The sequence below is a fragment of the Aethalodelphis obliquidens genome, unplaced genomic scaffold (genome assembly GCF_003676395.1).
Source record: "Aethalodelphis obliquidens isolate GAN/ISIS:26980383/991018 unplaced genomic scaffold, ASM367639v1 scaffold43, whole genome shotgun sequence".
Lineage (NCBI taxonomy): Eukaryota > Metazoa > Chordata > Mammalia > Artiodactyla > Delphinidae > Aethalodelphis > Aethalodelphis obliquidens.
The window spans coordinates 11,295,409-11,309,676 of NW_020837987.1; the positions used below are offsets into that span (position 1 = coordinate 11,295,409).

The window sequence follows — 14,268 nt, forward strand, 5'->3', positions numbered from 1 at the left end:
CTCGGATCCCGGGGAGCTCCTTGGGGGCGGGGCACGCAAGTTCTGTTGACTCTGTCTGATGGTCTCATTGGTACCTAGGCCTGTGCTCCCCTGCGGCTCTAGCTGAGGCAGGGCTGGTACCCCCCAGCCCACCCGCCTGACTGGAGGCCGCCCACCCTTCTTCTCGTGCAGAGCTGAGCTGCTCCAAGAACGAGAAGGAGCTCGAGGACCTGCTTCTGGAGGCCAGTCAGGAATCTGGGCAGGAGACACTGTGACACCTGAGGTGCGGTGAGGGCCTGGGGCCCCGGGAGCTGGGGAGCCAGTGACGGAGCGCCTGGCTCTGACAGGCGCCCCCCTGCGATCTCTTCTCCCTAAGTTCCCTTCTTCCGGTCCGTCTTTGAAGAGCTGAGGCCAGAGCCATGAGAATCTGCTCACCCTCACCCCCAGCCTTCCTGAGGCCTGGGACCCCAGGGGGTGGGGGGCCTTCCTGGGGACCCCTGCCCCCCACAGCAACACTACACGGGGTGCAGGAGCTGCAGGGAGTGGCCCCCCCCCGCCCTGACTTAAGCACTTCTATTTATGTGTCTGACACTCGAAGACTGGGCTGGGGGTGGATGGGAGGAGGACGCGGGGGAGGAGTGGATACCGGCCACAGGGCCGGGCACCTTTCCCCAGGGCTCCATGTGGCCAGGCTTGCCCCCGGTAGAGGTCAGGAGTCCTAGGTGGTGGCGGGATGATCCCCTGGTGGCCCCGGGCACAGGACCAGGCAGGAGGCATGGCTTGGGAGGGGCGGTGAGTGATGGTGGTGGTTGGAATTTGTAGAGCAGCCCCAGGCGGGGTGAGGGCCTGGGCTGGGGTGGGTGGGGGAGATCAGAGGATCAGAGCTTTCTTTTTCTTAAGTGCAATAAATCTATCAGGGAGCTGGGGTGGGGAGCAGCCAGGGCTTGGAGACCCTGCTGTCCGGGCCACTCGAGGCTGTGCCCTGAGAGGCACTACAGCCCAGGGTGGGGGAGGCGCGGGTGTGGGGTGTGGGGCGGTGGGGGGGAGGGCTGCTCCTGTCGGTGCAGGTCTGCTCACACCTTTTCTAATAAACCAGAGCTGGGTTCCCCACTGGCCTGCTCTCTGCTTGTGCTGATCCTGGGCTCCCCCTGCGGGGGTTCTGGCACAGAGACGGGGAGGGCAGGGGCCAGGTGGGTTGTGGCCGCGGAACATCTGCTGGGGCGCGTGAGGATGGGCCCCACAGGAGAGGCGGGACAGGCAGGCCCCTTCTTGGCGCGCGCACCCACACTCCTGTGTCTGACACAGCTGGCCATCCCGTGTATGATCCCACTTCCACTTCCCTCTCTTCAGAGAAAACAGCCCCCAAATACCTTCCAGCTTCAGGTCCAGCTTCTCAGGGTGGTGGACCTGGCACGCGGGTCCAGAGGTCATTTCTCTGCCCGGTCGCCTGTGGTCCAAGGAGGACAGACACCAGCCTGTCGCCGGCAGCCCTAGATGTTCAGGCAGGAGGGCACTCTGCCCCGGAGCCTGGCCGGTCGCCTGCAGGCGCCGAGGTGCGCCCAGGGGGCTCTTGGGCATTTCTGGGAAATCTGAGTTTCATCCTTCAGAAAGGGCGAGAACCACTTACGGGGAAGGCCTTTGTGCCCACTCCTCCCCTGCATGGGAGGCCGGCCCGGGGTGGGTGGAGACGCGGTGGAAAGGTTATGAGAATCACGGCGTTGCCGATTGGGAGCCCGTTTGGTTCCAGCACAAACCCTGGAATCTTCTACCGCAGCTACCTGGGTGTCTGGGATGAACACCTTTCCTGTTTAGGCCACTTCCTGTTCGCTCTTCAGTCACCGACAGCTCCGGTGTCCTGACCGCTCCTTAAGGCAGCCACATTTGGGGCTCCCTCTCATCTGGGTGAGGGGCTGGGGGAAGCCACCCACGTCAGCCAGTGGCACCCGCCCCGCTGGCAGCCAGGGAGACACCCGCACAGTGTCATCCTCCGGCTGGCGCAGCTGTGCCCGGGTGTGAGGTGGGTGTGGAATGAGCCCCTCCAGGGTGCCCTGCCTCCTGCCCAAGTCTTCTTGGGGAGACTGGGGAGTGCGAGGTTTGCTTCAAGATGCTGAGAAACCGCAGTCCTTTGCCAGGTTGGGGTCTGTCAGTACAGTCCCCTAAGAATCTCGGTAGGCCTTTGGTCGCATCTAGCCATTGCTCAGGAATCCACCGAGGTGGGGGCTTTTGGCCCTTACAGCGGTGTTGGTTGCTTGCCCATCCCCTTTGCTCTCTGCCTCCACCTGCAGGCCAGGTGATCAACAGATGGCTGAAGGGAGGGGCGGGGAGGGTGCCTCCCCATCCTGTGGTGCCTGGGAGGGCCTGGGGTCCTGTTCCCAGCCTTGTCCCCGCCCTTCACTCTAGCTTGTGGTGAGGAATTCGGCCTTTTCCACTGTTCGTTCAGGGTTGAATTGTGCCCACCTCCCCACCCACCAAAGATATGTGAAGTCCTAATCCTCAGTACTGCAGGATGGGACTTTTCTTTGGAAATAGTGTCTTTATCGAGGTAATCAAGTTAAAAATGAGGTTATAGAGTACCCCAATCCAGTATGAAAAGGGGGAATTTGGAGACAGTGACAGAACAGATATGCTCAAAGGAAAGACGTGAGAACACAGAAGACCTTGGGAGGATGGAGGGCTTATGATGCAACCCCAAGTCAAGGACGCCAAAGACGCCAGCAAAGCACCGGAAGCTGGAAGAGGCAAGAAAGGGTTCCCTTATGGGTTTCCGCGGCCGTGTGGCCCTGACAACTCCTTGATTTTGGACTTCTGACTTCCAGAGCTGTGAGAAAATAAATTTCTGTTGTTCCAAGCTGCCCAGTTTGTGGAACTTTGTTACAACAGCCCCAGGAGACTAATAGACCAATTCTGCAATGCTCTGATTTTCCGATCTTTTAGGGGTCTTGGATCATGGAGTTAGATCCCTTCGGCCGAGTATTTTCTTACCTTTGCCTTCAGCCATCCAGGTATCGCCCAAGCTAGACGCTGTACCACATCTTAGATCTCGATGCCCTAACATGGGAGATGTTTGTTTTCCTGCATGTGGGTGTTCTGGGTGACAGGCACCTTCTCTCCACGAAGTGACTCCTGAAGCCAGGCCCCCGCGCCCTCTGGTGGCTCTGCCATCCCCTAGGGCCTCAGGAGACCCTGCATCCAGCAGGCAGGTGGGGGAGGAGAGTGGAGAAGGCAAACCTGCCTCTTAACTCGTTGCTTCAGTGGGAAACGGACACACGTCACTTCCACTCCCTTCTAGGTGCAAGTCCCCAGCAAAAGCCCCACACTGTAGGGGCCCATGAATGCCAGGGGACAGGGAGCCATCTTGGCCACACCCAGCCCCTCTGACCTACTGTTTTGTTCTTTTTTGTTTCTTTGTCTCCCAAAGCTCTAGCTTTGGCAGGCACACGGTCAGAGTCTAAGATAAATCGGGCACCAGTCTGACCACTGCTCGGCATCATGTAACGGCGCACAGCCTCCTCCTGGGGCCCGGGGGTGTCCTCAGTCCTGCTCCTGACCTCCAGCCAAATCTAAGGGTTAGTCCTGCCTCCCCAACAGCCCAACACTGCTGGGGCCAGTTTGTTTCCAGCCTGGACTCTGGGTGGTAAGAAACAGAAGCCCAAGTCAAGTTGGCTGAGGGAGCTGCGGGAAGCGATGTACGTTGTCTCCAGTAGCACGTCTACAGAGACGTCGGTCTAACAGCGTCATGAGGACCCGTGCGTCTCTGTGGTGGCTTCATTCTTGGGCAGGCTCTCCCTCTGCTGTTGGAAAACATCTCTCAGCACGCCCAGGATGGTGCCACTAGCTCAGCCATGCCAGGACTGCCAGGGCTTCATATGCTCCTCAACTTCCCTGTCCTCATCGAGGGGCTCCTTGGGTGGCCCTGGAGTGACCCGTAAGGCAGGTACCCCCTGGACAATCACTCGTCTGGTGGAGGTGGCGCTGCCGGCCCCAGCTGACTGGGGTGCTGTCGAGGCCTAATTAACCCATTATGCCAGGGGAGGAGCCACCCCGAGTGCAGTAGCCTGCTGAGGTCACTGGGGACACCACCCTCAGAAATGCCAGCTCCTGCCCCGCCCACAGAGGGGCAAGCTCGGATGTGGGGACAAGGGCCTGGATCCCCTGAGGCCTGGGTGCGCTCCACTGAGTCAGCTGGGCACATCCCTCTGTCCTTCATCTCCCCTGACTCCGCAGCCTCGCCCGCTTCCCCCACAGCCACTCCCGCGTCTGGGATGCCAGGGAGCAGGCTGCCAGCTGAGGCTGCCCGACTCCCTGGGGATGAAGTGGGCTTGGCAGAACAGGGCAGGTCTGGTGGCCAGTCCTCACTGAGCTGGGGAGACTGGGGCATGAAGACCAATCTGGGGTTTTTACATCTTCATTTATTGCACTTGAACCCCGAGTTCCTCATGGGTCCTTCTGCCCGGGCTCTCAGATGCTGTCACTGATACACTGCCCCACTCCTGGTGGCTACTGCCAACAGTTCTCTCTGGCTCACAGATTCACCTGGGGAATGTGGCCACCACAGGCCTCATTCCGGACACTGGACCCTGGGACTTGGACCCAGTTAGGCCCCCTACACCCTCATCTGGGCAGAAGGAAGTGTTGCCCTCTGCTGCGCCCAAGGTCTTCCATTCAAGGCCCACCTGGGCTAGACTGACCCCAAGTGAAGGGCACTCAGGCCATGGGTCTGGACTTGCCCCCGTCCTGGGGTTGGTGGGCTTCGCAGACACGCGCAGGAGCCTGGCCTGCCCAGGCCGCCCCGGGGGCGTGGTTGGCTCCGCTGGCGGCGTGCGGGTCTTTGCGGGCAGGGGACTCGGGCGGGCGGGGCGTCTTGAGCGTGCTGACGGCCCGGATGAGGCCCATGCGGTGGCGTATGGAGTGGTCCAGGTTAACCGTACAGCGCAAGAGGCTCTGCGCCTCGGCCACGGTGAAGGGGAAGTCAGCGCCCAGGAAGCGCCGGAAAAGCTCGGGGTCGCCGTCCAGGTCGAGCACCTTCTGCAGCGTCGCGGTCATGGTGTGCAGCTCGAGGCTGTGGTCGCAGAACACGTCCCAGAGGGGCGCGTAGGCTTCGGGCGCGCTCCCTGCCTGCTGCTGGTCCTCCAGGCACTGCAGGGCCCAGCTGAGACGGCACGGCCACTGGTTGGCGAGCACGACCCAAGCCACGGCCTGGCGCGGCGAGAGGCCCTCAAAGTCCCCCTGCTGCCGTTGCAGCAGGCGCACGGTGATGGGCACGGTGTTGACGATGCGCCGCATGGACACCACGTTGTCGGGCACGTAATCGATGAGGCAGTCGTACTCGTCGTGCAGGCAACAGAGCGCCTCCTGGATGCTGCGCGCCGCCTTTACTTCCAGGAGGCTTTGCGCGCTCTCGGCCCGGGCCGGCCCCTCCATCTCTAGGAGCGGCGCGACGTCTCCGCCCCCCGCCCCCGCCTCGCCCCCGGTCCCCGCCCCGCCCCCGGTCCCCGCCCCGCACCCGGTCCCCGCCCCGCCCCCGGTCCCGCCCCGCGACCTCACGTTGAGCGTCATCTCGCGATAGAGCAGGTCGTCGCGGCTTCGCACCGCATCGTGCAGGAACTGCAGTTTGGTGCGGCGGCCCATGATGGGCACGGAGAAGGGTAGCGTGACGGTGCGGTTGAGGAAGAGGTAACCGTTGTCGGCCGTGCCCTTCATGGAGCCGGCGCTCTCGAGGCACGCGGCCAGGATGCTGGGGTCCACCACCAGGATGAAGATGAAGGGCGCGTGGCTGTCGGACAGCAGCGTGTTGATGGCATTGAGCACGCCCACCACGCGCTCCGGGTAGCACGTGTCCAGCCCTGTGATCTCGAGCACGACGCGCAGCCGGCGCCGCTGGTAGATCTCCAGGAAGCACAGGAAGTCGGTGAGCAGCCCCACCTCCTTCTTCACCTCGCACATGAATCCCAGATGGCTGCTGAACCTCTCCTGCGACACCAGCCGCTCAATTCTCTTGCGCTGGCTCACGAACAAGTGCTTGCCCAGCGAGAACAAGGCCATGAGCAGCCCGGAGCTCGAAAGCGTGGTGGCCGCGCCGCCGAATGCCCGGAACATGTTGCCGTGGCCCAGTACGTGGGAGCTCATCGACAGGTAGAGCAGGCTCATGCCCAGGCTGAACGCCGCCAGCAGCCCCAGCATTGCCAGGCACACTCGGCTCCGGCAGTGCCACTCACGATGGCGGTAGTCCAGCCTCGTGGCCGCCTTCTTGCCCAGCACCGAGTACAAGCTGAAGGGCAGTGCGCCGTATTGCTGGCGGATGCCCTCGCACAGCGTGGCCACCAGGCCGGCCCACAGCTTGTCACTGCCTGCGTACTGCCAGGCGCTGAAACGGATGAAGAGGAATTTGACGTTCTTGCGCCGCAGATGCAACTCGGTGATGATGGGCTGCAGGAACACCAGGTACCACAGCAACTTCGAGAAGCCCCAGCCCCGTACGGGCCTCAGCTGCCACTGCACGTGCCGCAGCTCCTCGGCCTCCCTCTGGGTCGCCTCCTGCTGCATCAGCGCTGCCGGGACCGAGGGCGCAGAGGAAGGTGTGAGCGTCTAGACCCGGCTTAGGCCAGGCCAGGGCCTGGATGTTAGACGGGGAGCCAGGGCCCGTCTCCAAGTGCTGGGCAGGTGCAGAAGTGCAGGAGAGGCCTGGAGCCAGGCTTGAACAGGAAAGGGTCTGAGGGGGAATTGGGGGGGTCAGGGGAGGGCAGAAGTAGAGCCCCCAGAGGAGAGAGGACCGGTGGGGGCAGGGAGGGCTCTAAGAAATGAAAGAATGCATGCCAGGTACTGAGGAAGAGAAATGCTGGGCAGCAAGTGTACACCCTTGGTCCAGTTTTCCTGGCTTACTGCCTCTCCTCCAGCTCTCAGCTCAGTTATCACCTCTTCCAGGAAGCCTTCCCTGATCCCCAAGCTGGGTCAGGTGACCCTGGACTCCCCCACTGCAGTCCTGCCCTCTCTGGGTCATCCCTGTCTGGGGACAGCTCTGTCTCTCACGCTGGTCTGTGAGCCCAGGAAGGGCAGGGCCCTGGTTGTTTGGGCCACCCTGTGTCCCTTGGGTGCTGAGGAAGTGCTGGGAGGAATGTCTGGAGGATGGATCATGAGAGATTGGGGACATGATCTGCCTGCTGTGAGGGTAGTGAGTGAGCCAGTGGGAATGAGTCGGAGTCAGCGCAGAATAGAAGCTCTGTTTCCTTTTACCTTAGAGCTGAATCTTTTCTCCTTCCAGGACCTTGTTTGTTGCTCTGTGACAACACAGGACATGGGCTTGTTCGATAGGTGCTCACCAGGGCTGGGCACACGGAGGTGAGTCACCTCCGGCTTCTCTGGCCATGACTGGGGCTGGGGTCTGAGCTCCAGCAGCGTTTGAACCAGGCTAAGTTTCAGCTCATGTCTTCAATTAACATTATCTGTCAGGGGTCTTGTGGGCGCCAGGCCCTCGGCCAGGGCTGAGGAGAGGAGATAGGTCCGAGGAGCACAGAGGTCTGGAGGGACTTGGCAGGAGCCAAGCGAGGAACCTGGGCTTTCTCCCTAGGGTGCGGGGAGCCGTGGAAGGCTTTTGAGCAGGGGAAGGACAGGGCTAGATGTGTATTTTAGAAAGACTCCTTGCAGTGGATTTGAGGGGGGAGGGGGGCAAAGGCATAGGAAGGGACCTGGTTAATGCTGGTTTATGGGCGTCTGGCGGACTGGCCTCAGGGGTGAGCAGGTCTTAGGGAAGCCTGGGGCTGGGCAGGGACCAAATGTTCCGTTTCCCTTAATCCTCACCCATGATCTTGTCCAGCATCATGTGCAGGCGGCAGCCAAAGGGGGCGTAGAAACCCACGGTCACAGGGACAGGCACGTGGCAGAGAGTCTTGGCCAGGCAGCTGCAGTAGACGTCATCCTCTGTCAGGATATCTGGGGCCCGGGGGTGGGGAAACTGAGTCAATGACGCTGTCCAGGCACCACCCTGCTCCCCGTCTACCCTCCGGAGTGCTCGCCCTCAGCCCCTCCCGGCACCGGCACCCCTCCTCCCTGACTCCCAGCCATGACTCAGGTCAAACCCTCCGACAGAGAGTTTCTGCGGCCGCAGGCAGCCCCCTCCTTCAGGACCAGATGTGCCCTTCTGGGCCCCGGATCCACCAGGCAAAGGCCAGGAGGCCAGACCCACCTGGCCCTGGCCCAGAGGTGTGTGGGAACTTGGCTGCCCTGGCCCCAGGTCACCGGGATCATGGTTCCCCTGGGAAAATCCCACAGGCTTTTCTTGAGACTCCCGGGCCCTAAGATACCGCTGTACACGCTCAAAAGTTCCGCCGAGTCCGTTCCTTTCTGCTCTGCTAGCCTGACTCAAGCGTGGGCAGGCTCCTCGGCTGCCCGTCCACCCCTGTGCCCACAAGTCACTAGTTCCGCCCTGAGCCCCAGGCAGACGCGTCCTCTGGTCCTGGCCCCGCCACCTTTCCCCGCATGACCCAGGCAGAGCGATGCCTCTGGGAGGCACCTTGGACCTGTAGTCAGGGCACCAGAAAGGTAGGGCTCAGTTGGCGGCAGGGCAGGGGGGGAGGCCAGGCCAGCCTCACGGTGTGTGGTGGGGATGACACGCCCACTTTCATAGAGGCCTGGTGGGCTGCAGCATCCATCCCTCGCTGGGGGCCAGCGCTGGGCCTGGAGGCACAGCTGGGAGGGCAGGAGGCAGACTCGGGCCAAGGTCAGCTGAGGTGGCAGCTGGGGAGGACCTGAGCCTGCTCTGCCTGGTCAGTGGCTGACCTCACCTCGCCGAGCCTCTACCAACCTGTGTGTGAAACGGGCATCGAGGCCCCGAGGCTATAGCGACGGGGTTGTGCCTGACCTGGAGCCGAGTCCCCACTCAGCTGTGCTCTGCTTTCAAACCCGACCTGGAGACTGCCACCTCCCTGGTCAGGTTGCCGGCACCCCTCGCCGGGACTCCTGCTTTCCGCCCTTCCTCCCACAGTCAACTCTCAGGTCACATCCCGAGTCAGCTCTGGGCCCTTGTGGCTCCCACCTCCCCAGGGGGAGAAGGCTGAGCCCTCACCACGTCCGCGAGGCCACCTTCCACCCTCTCGGAGCCCGTCTGACCCTCGTCTTCACCTCCCCTGATCCAGCCGCGTGTCCCTCCGTGTTGCCCCGTGAACAGGCCACCTCAGAGTCTGCACTTGCTGATCCTGTTGCTATTTACTCGAGAGAACTGCCCCATCTTTGCTTAAATGCAGACTTGATGGGGCCTCGCCAGATGCCCTTGTTTAATTTGCAAACCCCGTTTCCTCTCCCTGCTTTATTCCTCCCCCCCAACGTGGTTGTCACCCGGCGACACACTTTTGAACTTCCCTGTTTATCTTTTGTCCTGTACCCGCCTCCCGCCACCGCCTATAGAACGTGAGCTCCACGAGGGCAGAGATCTCTGTCTGCCCTGCTTCCTGTGACACCCCCAGAACAGAGCCTGGCGCCCCTGTAGGCGACCAGTACCTGGTCACAGAGTGAATGAATGAATGAATGAATGAGTGGGTGGGTGGGTGGATCCCTCCCATGGCTGTGTTGCTCTCTCCGTCCCTCGGGCCACTCCCTACCTCTTGCTGCAGCTGCACTCCCCAACACCAGAGCAAGCTGGTGTTCATCCCCCGCTGCCCCAAGTCAGGAGGGCTGGGGAGAGAGGAAGCAGAGCAAGGGTGTCACAAGCTGGGGCCCGGGCCCCTGGCCCGCCCGGGATGGAGGCAGCATGGACAGGCCTGGCCTGGAAGCCTTGGATCCCAACGGGTGAAGGAGCAGCGGCTGCCCAGAGGCCCAGTGTCAGGGACGAGCGCCCTCCCTGACAGGAACCAGAGTGAGGGCTGAGGAGGGCAGGCCCCAGGCCTAGGTGGGAGGCGAAGTGGCAGGGACAGAGCCCCGGCAAGGGAAGGCTGGGTGAGCTCTGGACCTGTAGGAGGTGAAGGAGCTACGGTTTACGGTGTCAGGCAGGTGCCAGGTGTCTGTGGGCCTCCTGGGCTCCAGGAGGGCGTTGGCTGCAGAGGGCAGGGCTGGGCCGCTGCTGGCTGTGGTGCGTGCCGCAGCGGGTGAGGGGGTGCGTGTGGGGGCCGGCTGGGGGGTGCTGGCTAGTTGCATGGGGCGGTAGTGGTTGCAGGCGGCCCCTTCTGGGTGCCGTGAGCGGGGCAGAGCCGCTGCCATGGGGGGCTGGGAAGTGCGGGCTGGGATCGCCGCTGCAGAACAGGGGGCTGGAGGCCCCGGCGACAGCCATCGCTACCCCATGGTGGCCTAGCATGCCTGGGGGGTGGCGACAGGGCCTGTAGGCTTGAGGTGCCGCTGGGTCATGGTACTACTGGTGACAGCATCCTGGAAGGAAGGAAGTGGGGGGTGACTGGGCCTGAGTCCCTGACCCCTGAGGGGCACTGGCAGGAACCAGGTCAGGTCTTCAGGAGGAGGCTGGGGCTCGTCACTCAGCTGAGGCCCAGGAGAAGTCAGAAGACGAGGAGGGGCTGTGGGCCGAGGCGGGGCCATGCCCTGCGCTCTCCCACGGCTGGGGCAGGGGGTGGGGGGTGGGAAGAGGTGCAGGGGCCTGGGCTTTAGCTATGTGAGGAGCTAGAGGGGGGATGATGCCCCCAGAGCTTCTGCTACCCCAAGTTCTTCGGTCCCTGGGGTGTCCCCAAGTGGGGGGGCGGGCGGAGAGGACTCCACTGGGAGCTGGCCTGGCTGGTCCACAGGAGGCCAGAGTGACGAGACGTGACTGTGGAGGGGGACAGGGTGGGGACTAGGAAGGGGGCTGCCCTGGGAGGCCCCGAGGAGGCTGGATCAGCCCTGACAGGAGTAGCTGCCCCCTCCTCGCCCGGAGCAACAGCGACTGCGGTCACCATGGGCGTCTAGACCCCCTCCTCGTTCATACACACTCAGTGTGGGCTGCGGGCTTGCCCTCCGACCCCTCCCGCCCACCGCACTGCTCCCCCCAGGTTGTGGGGCAGTCTCCACAGGCCTGGCGATTTGGGGAGGGAATTCTGTCCACGCCAGGGGCAGGGGCAGGCCAGATGGGCCCCCACTGCTGGCATCCCCAGCCCAGGCTCCCACCTCCGGCCTCCCAGGGCCTACGGTCCCCACGGCCCCCTGTGCAGATGCCTCCATGGTGCGCCGGTGGCTTTTCCCTCCGGGGGCCTGAAGTTCTGCTTGGCCTTCCACTCAGCAGCCCCCCACTCACAGGTCTCTCTTGCGATCAGGGCCGCCCAGACTGAACCCCTACCTTTTTGGTGCCCCAATTCCCTGTCCGAGCAGTAGTGCTTGGTGGGCGTCCGGGGGGGCAGGGCACCCTTGGTGAAGTGGATGGTGTAGTGCTGGTTCATGGCGGCGGGGGGCCTGCTGGGGGTGGGGACGAGAGGCGGGCTCAGTACCCAGCCCCCTCGGGCGCCAGCAGCAAGAACCCACCCACCGGACGGCCCCGAGACCTGCGATAGATGAGACCTCATCCCGGATGTTGGGGTCCTGGGCTACCCAGGTGGCATGGGGGTGCTCTTCAGAGTAACAGGGAGAGGTCAGGATGGGGGGACGGGACAGCCAGGCGCGCGACAATGAGAACGCTTGGGGGGGGTTGGGGGGTAATTTGGGGTGGGTGAGATTTCCAAGGCCTGGGTGTTCGGGAGCTGCTGGGAGTTTCCAAGAGGCTGGGACAGTGCGGGTGCTGAGCCGACGTGGGCTGGGAGCCAGGGGCTGGCTGAGTAAGATCAGGGGGGAGCTGGGTACTGGGCGGGTGCGCTGTGGGCGGTGGAGGCCGGCACCCTCTGAAGGGACTTGAAACCAGTGCGGTGAGAGGCGGGGAGCAGCGAGCCACCGGGCAGGCGAGCGGCTGAAATGTCAGGGCTGAGACATTTGGGACCTAATGAGGGGTTGGAGGGAGGGGCCTCTAGGGGAGCAGATGAAGTCGGCGTGGTCCAGTCTGGGGAGAGGCTGAGCAAACTGGGGATGAGGCGGGGGGCACTGGGTTTAAAATGTGAGGAGCGGAAGCGAGGGAAGGAGGCTGTTGAGAGGCAGGCACGGGAGAACCCGAGGGGCAGAAGAAACGGGGGTGAGAGCTGGAGTTGGTGAGGGTTGGGGGCCTGGCGCGTGGCCCCTGCCCACCTCATCCCCCCGGCCTGGGGTCCCCCATACCTGATGGCAGCCTCGCAGCCCCAGCTCCCTGCCCCGCTGCTGCCGCCAGCCGAGCCGCTGTGCCAGCCCCACCGTCTGGCAGCATCAGCGCAGGCCAGACTGGTGAGAGGCCGGGAGCTGGGAGCCAGGAGCCCAGTGGCCCGACCGGTTTGCCCACCTTGTCCCCGCCCCTTCCCAGCAAGCCTGCCCAGTCCCTGTCCCGTGGGCTCAGCTCTCAAGGACTGCGGGCTGCCGCTGCCCCCCCACCCCACCGCGGTACCCCAGTAAGGGATGGAGATGGCAGGCCACGCTGCTGCCCAGGGCGGGACCCGCCGGAGGGTCTGCCGGTCTGGGCACTTACGCTGTGGGAGGGAGGGAAGCTAGGATACGGATTTGGAGTCCAGGCCCAGAGAAGATGCAGCCCCAGGTTCAGGTGCCAGCTCCTCCAGGGCCCAGCCGTGTGAGCTCGGGCAGGTGACTTCACCTCTCTGAGCCCCGGCTTCCTCGTGGCTGAGCAGGCCGGCGTCCGTGCCTGCCTCTCGTGGTTGTCAGGAGTCCCAAGCCCAGAGCCCGGTGCTCAGCAACAGTGGCGCCAGCTGGCCCATTTGCCAGCTGCTCCAGATGCTTCACATAAAATGACGACGACACGCGCGTTCCAGGCTCACCAGGAGCCGTGCTCAGCGTACATGCTTCTCTTTTTTTGACTCCAACACGTGGATTGCGGGATCTTAGTTCCCCAACCAGGGATTAAACCCAGCCTCAGCAGCGAACGGGCAGAGTCCTAACCACTGGACCTCCAGGGAAGTCCCAACATGCTTTTTTATCTTCAGTAACCTCTTTCCTCGTTGCCACGCTCCAGTGCGGCGGGGGTGATGCCCCCTTTACAGGTGAGGAAACGGAGGCCTGGACTGGGGAGTCCCTTGCCCCGGGTCTTAGGGAGGCAGAGCCAGGCTTTGCAGGCAGTGGTTTGTGCTGGGTAGGTGGAGGTGCCTTGTGGACGTTCTTCGAGAGGTGAGAGCAGGGTTGGGGGTGGGGATGGCTGGGCAGGAGGTACCTTAGACACAGTGTGTGTGTGGGGCCCCTCTGCTCCCAGGGTCCTGTCTCCCTGTGGCTGCTGCTGGCGTGATGGGTCGAACAGAGGTTCGTTCCCCCGGGAGATGGGGGAGGCAACCACAGAGCTGTGCCCAGTGGCCAGACACTGCCCCCTGTAGCCCAGCTGTGCCCCTTCCCTCCCCTGGGCTACTACTCTCTCCCCTCACCAGGCTTTCAAGCAACTTCCTCCTCCCTGTCCTCTGCCACTTTAGGACTCTGCCCCCCTCGCAGCACCCCTGCCCCATCAGGGAGGCCAGGCTGGTGTGTCTGAGTGGGGGTGTGGTGAGTCTGGGGGGGATCCTCCAGGACAGCCCGGAGTTCTTGAGGGCAGGGCTGGGCCGATCCCCCGCCTGTCCGTGCGCGCACAGTTTAGCTGAGTGACTGCGATTCATTTGGGAAACATCTGCAGGCTCTGTGCTGGACAGTGCCAGCACCCGGCTGAGGGACCCAGAGGGACCCACAGGGAAGCGCGGCGGGACATAAACAAGTAAACACGGCGGCAGGGCAGGACAAGGCAGTCTAGGAGCCCCCCCACCCCCCCAGGGCTGCAGGCGCCGGGCGAGTGAGCAACTGCTCCGAGGGATGTGGTGGGCAGCTGAGGCTGGTGGCTGCTGGACACCGGAGAGGGAGCAGGAGTTTGGGGAGTGGGCCAGGCAGGGAATGGCATGTGCAAATGCACGGAGGCAGGCCAGGGACCCGCGGTGCTCAGCTGTGTGCGCTGGGGAGGGGCCGGATGGGGTGTCTGCAGAGGAGCCCCACCCACTGAGGAGACCCCTCCTCCTCCCGTCTGGGTCTGTCGCAGCCTCGGCGTGCAGATCTGAGGTGGGGGTACTTACCCACATCAGGCAGCAAGTGGCAGAGCCTGGCAGAGTCCAGACGGGTGATGCCCTCGGATGCTATGAATGTACATTGGAGGTGGCGGCAGGGGGTGGGGTGCAGGCATGGAGGCCGAGCTGCCCAGGGACTGGTCAGCCTGGCCATTGCTCTTTTCTTGGTATGACTCGCATCTGCCAGGCACATGAACTGTGTGTGTGTGTGTGTGTGTGTGTGTGTGTGTGTGTGTGTGTGTGT

General features: G+C 63.3%; 2 protein-coding genes and 1 long non-coding RNA gene across 17 annotated transcripts in view; 1 reads left to right on the forward strand and 2 right to left on the reverse strand.

Moving 5' to 3' along the window:
• The window catches only part of PPP1R37 (protein phosphatase 1 regulatory subunit 37), a 44,411-nt gene extending 41,580 nt beyond the window's left edge, over positions 1–2,831 (forward strand). For 2 of the 5 annotated variants that reach the window (XR_003427421.1, XM_027079831.1), the window contains exons 12-13: positions 172–262; positions 356–2,831. Coding sequence is in view for 4 of the 5 variants with exons in the window: in XM_027079831.1 (XP_026935632.1) it covers positions 172–254 (83 nt within the window). In the remaining variant the exon portion in view is untranslated. Of the gene's footprint in view, positions 1–78 lie in introns of all 5 variants that reach the window. The other 3 variants (XM_027079833.1, XM_027079830.1, XM_027079832.1) reach the window with 2 other exon arrangements.
• Positions 2,498–3,333, reverse strand: LOC113606009 (uncharacterized). Its single transcript, XR_003427424.1, has 2 exons — positions 2,962–3,333; positions 2,498–2,797 (listed from the first exon to the last, which is right to left on the reverse strand). It is a non-coding gene; the product is annotated as an uncharacterized LOC113606009 (long non-coding RNA).
• Positions 3,334–4,368: 1,035 nt separating this feature from the next.
• The window catches only part of NKPD1 (NTPase KAP family P-loop domain containing 1), a 10,734-nt gene continuing 834 nt past the window's right edge, over positions 4,369–14,268 (reverse strand). The window contains exons 2-5 of one of the 11 annotated variants that reach the window (XM_027079823.1): positions 14,034–14,093; positions 11,225–11,340; positions 7,774–7,905; positions 4,369–6,527 (exon numbers count right to left, since the gene is read on the reverse strand). In XM_027079823.1, the coding sequence (XP_026935624.1) occupies positions 4,684–6,527; positions 7,774–7,905; positions 11,225–11,324 (2,076 nt within the window). In that variant the 5' untranslated portion in view covers positions 11,325–11,340; positions 14,034–14,093 and the 3' untranslated portion in view covers positions 4,369–4,683. The other 10 variants (XM_027079819.1, XM_027079818.1, XM_027079824.1 and 7 more) reach the window with 10 other exon arrangements.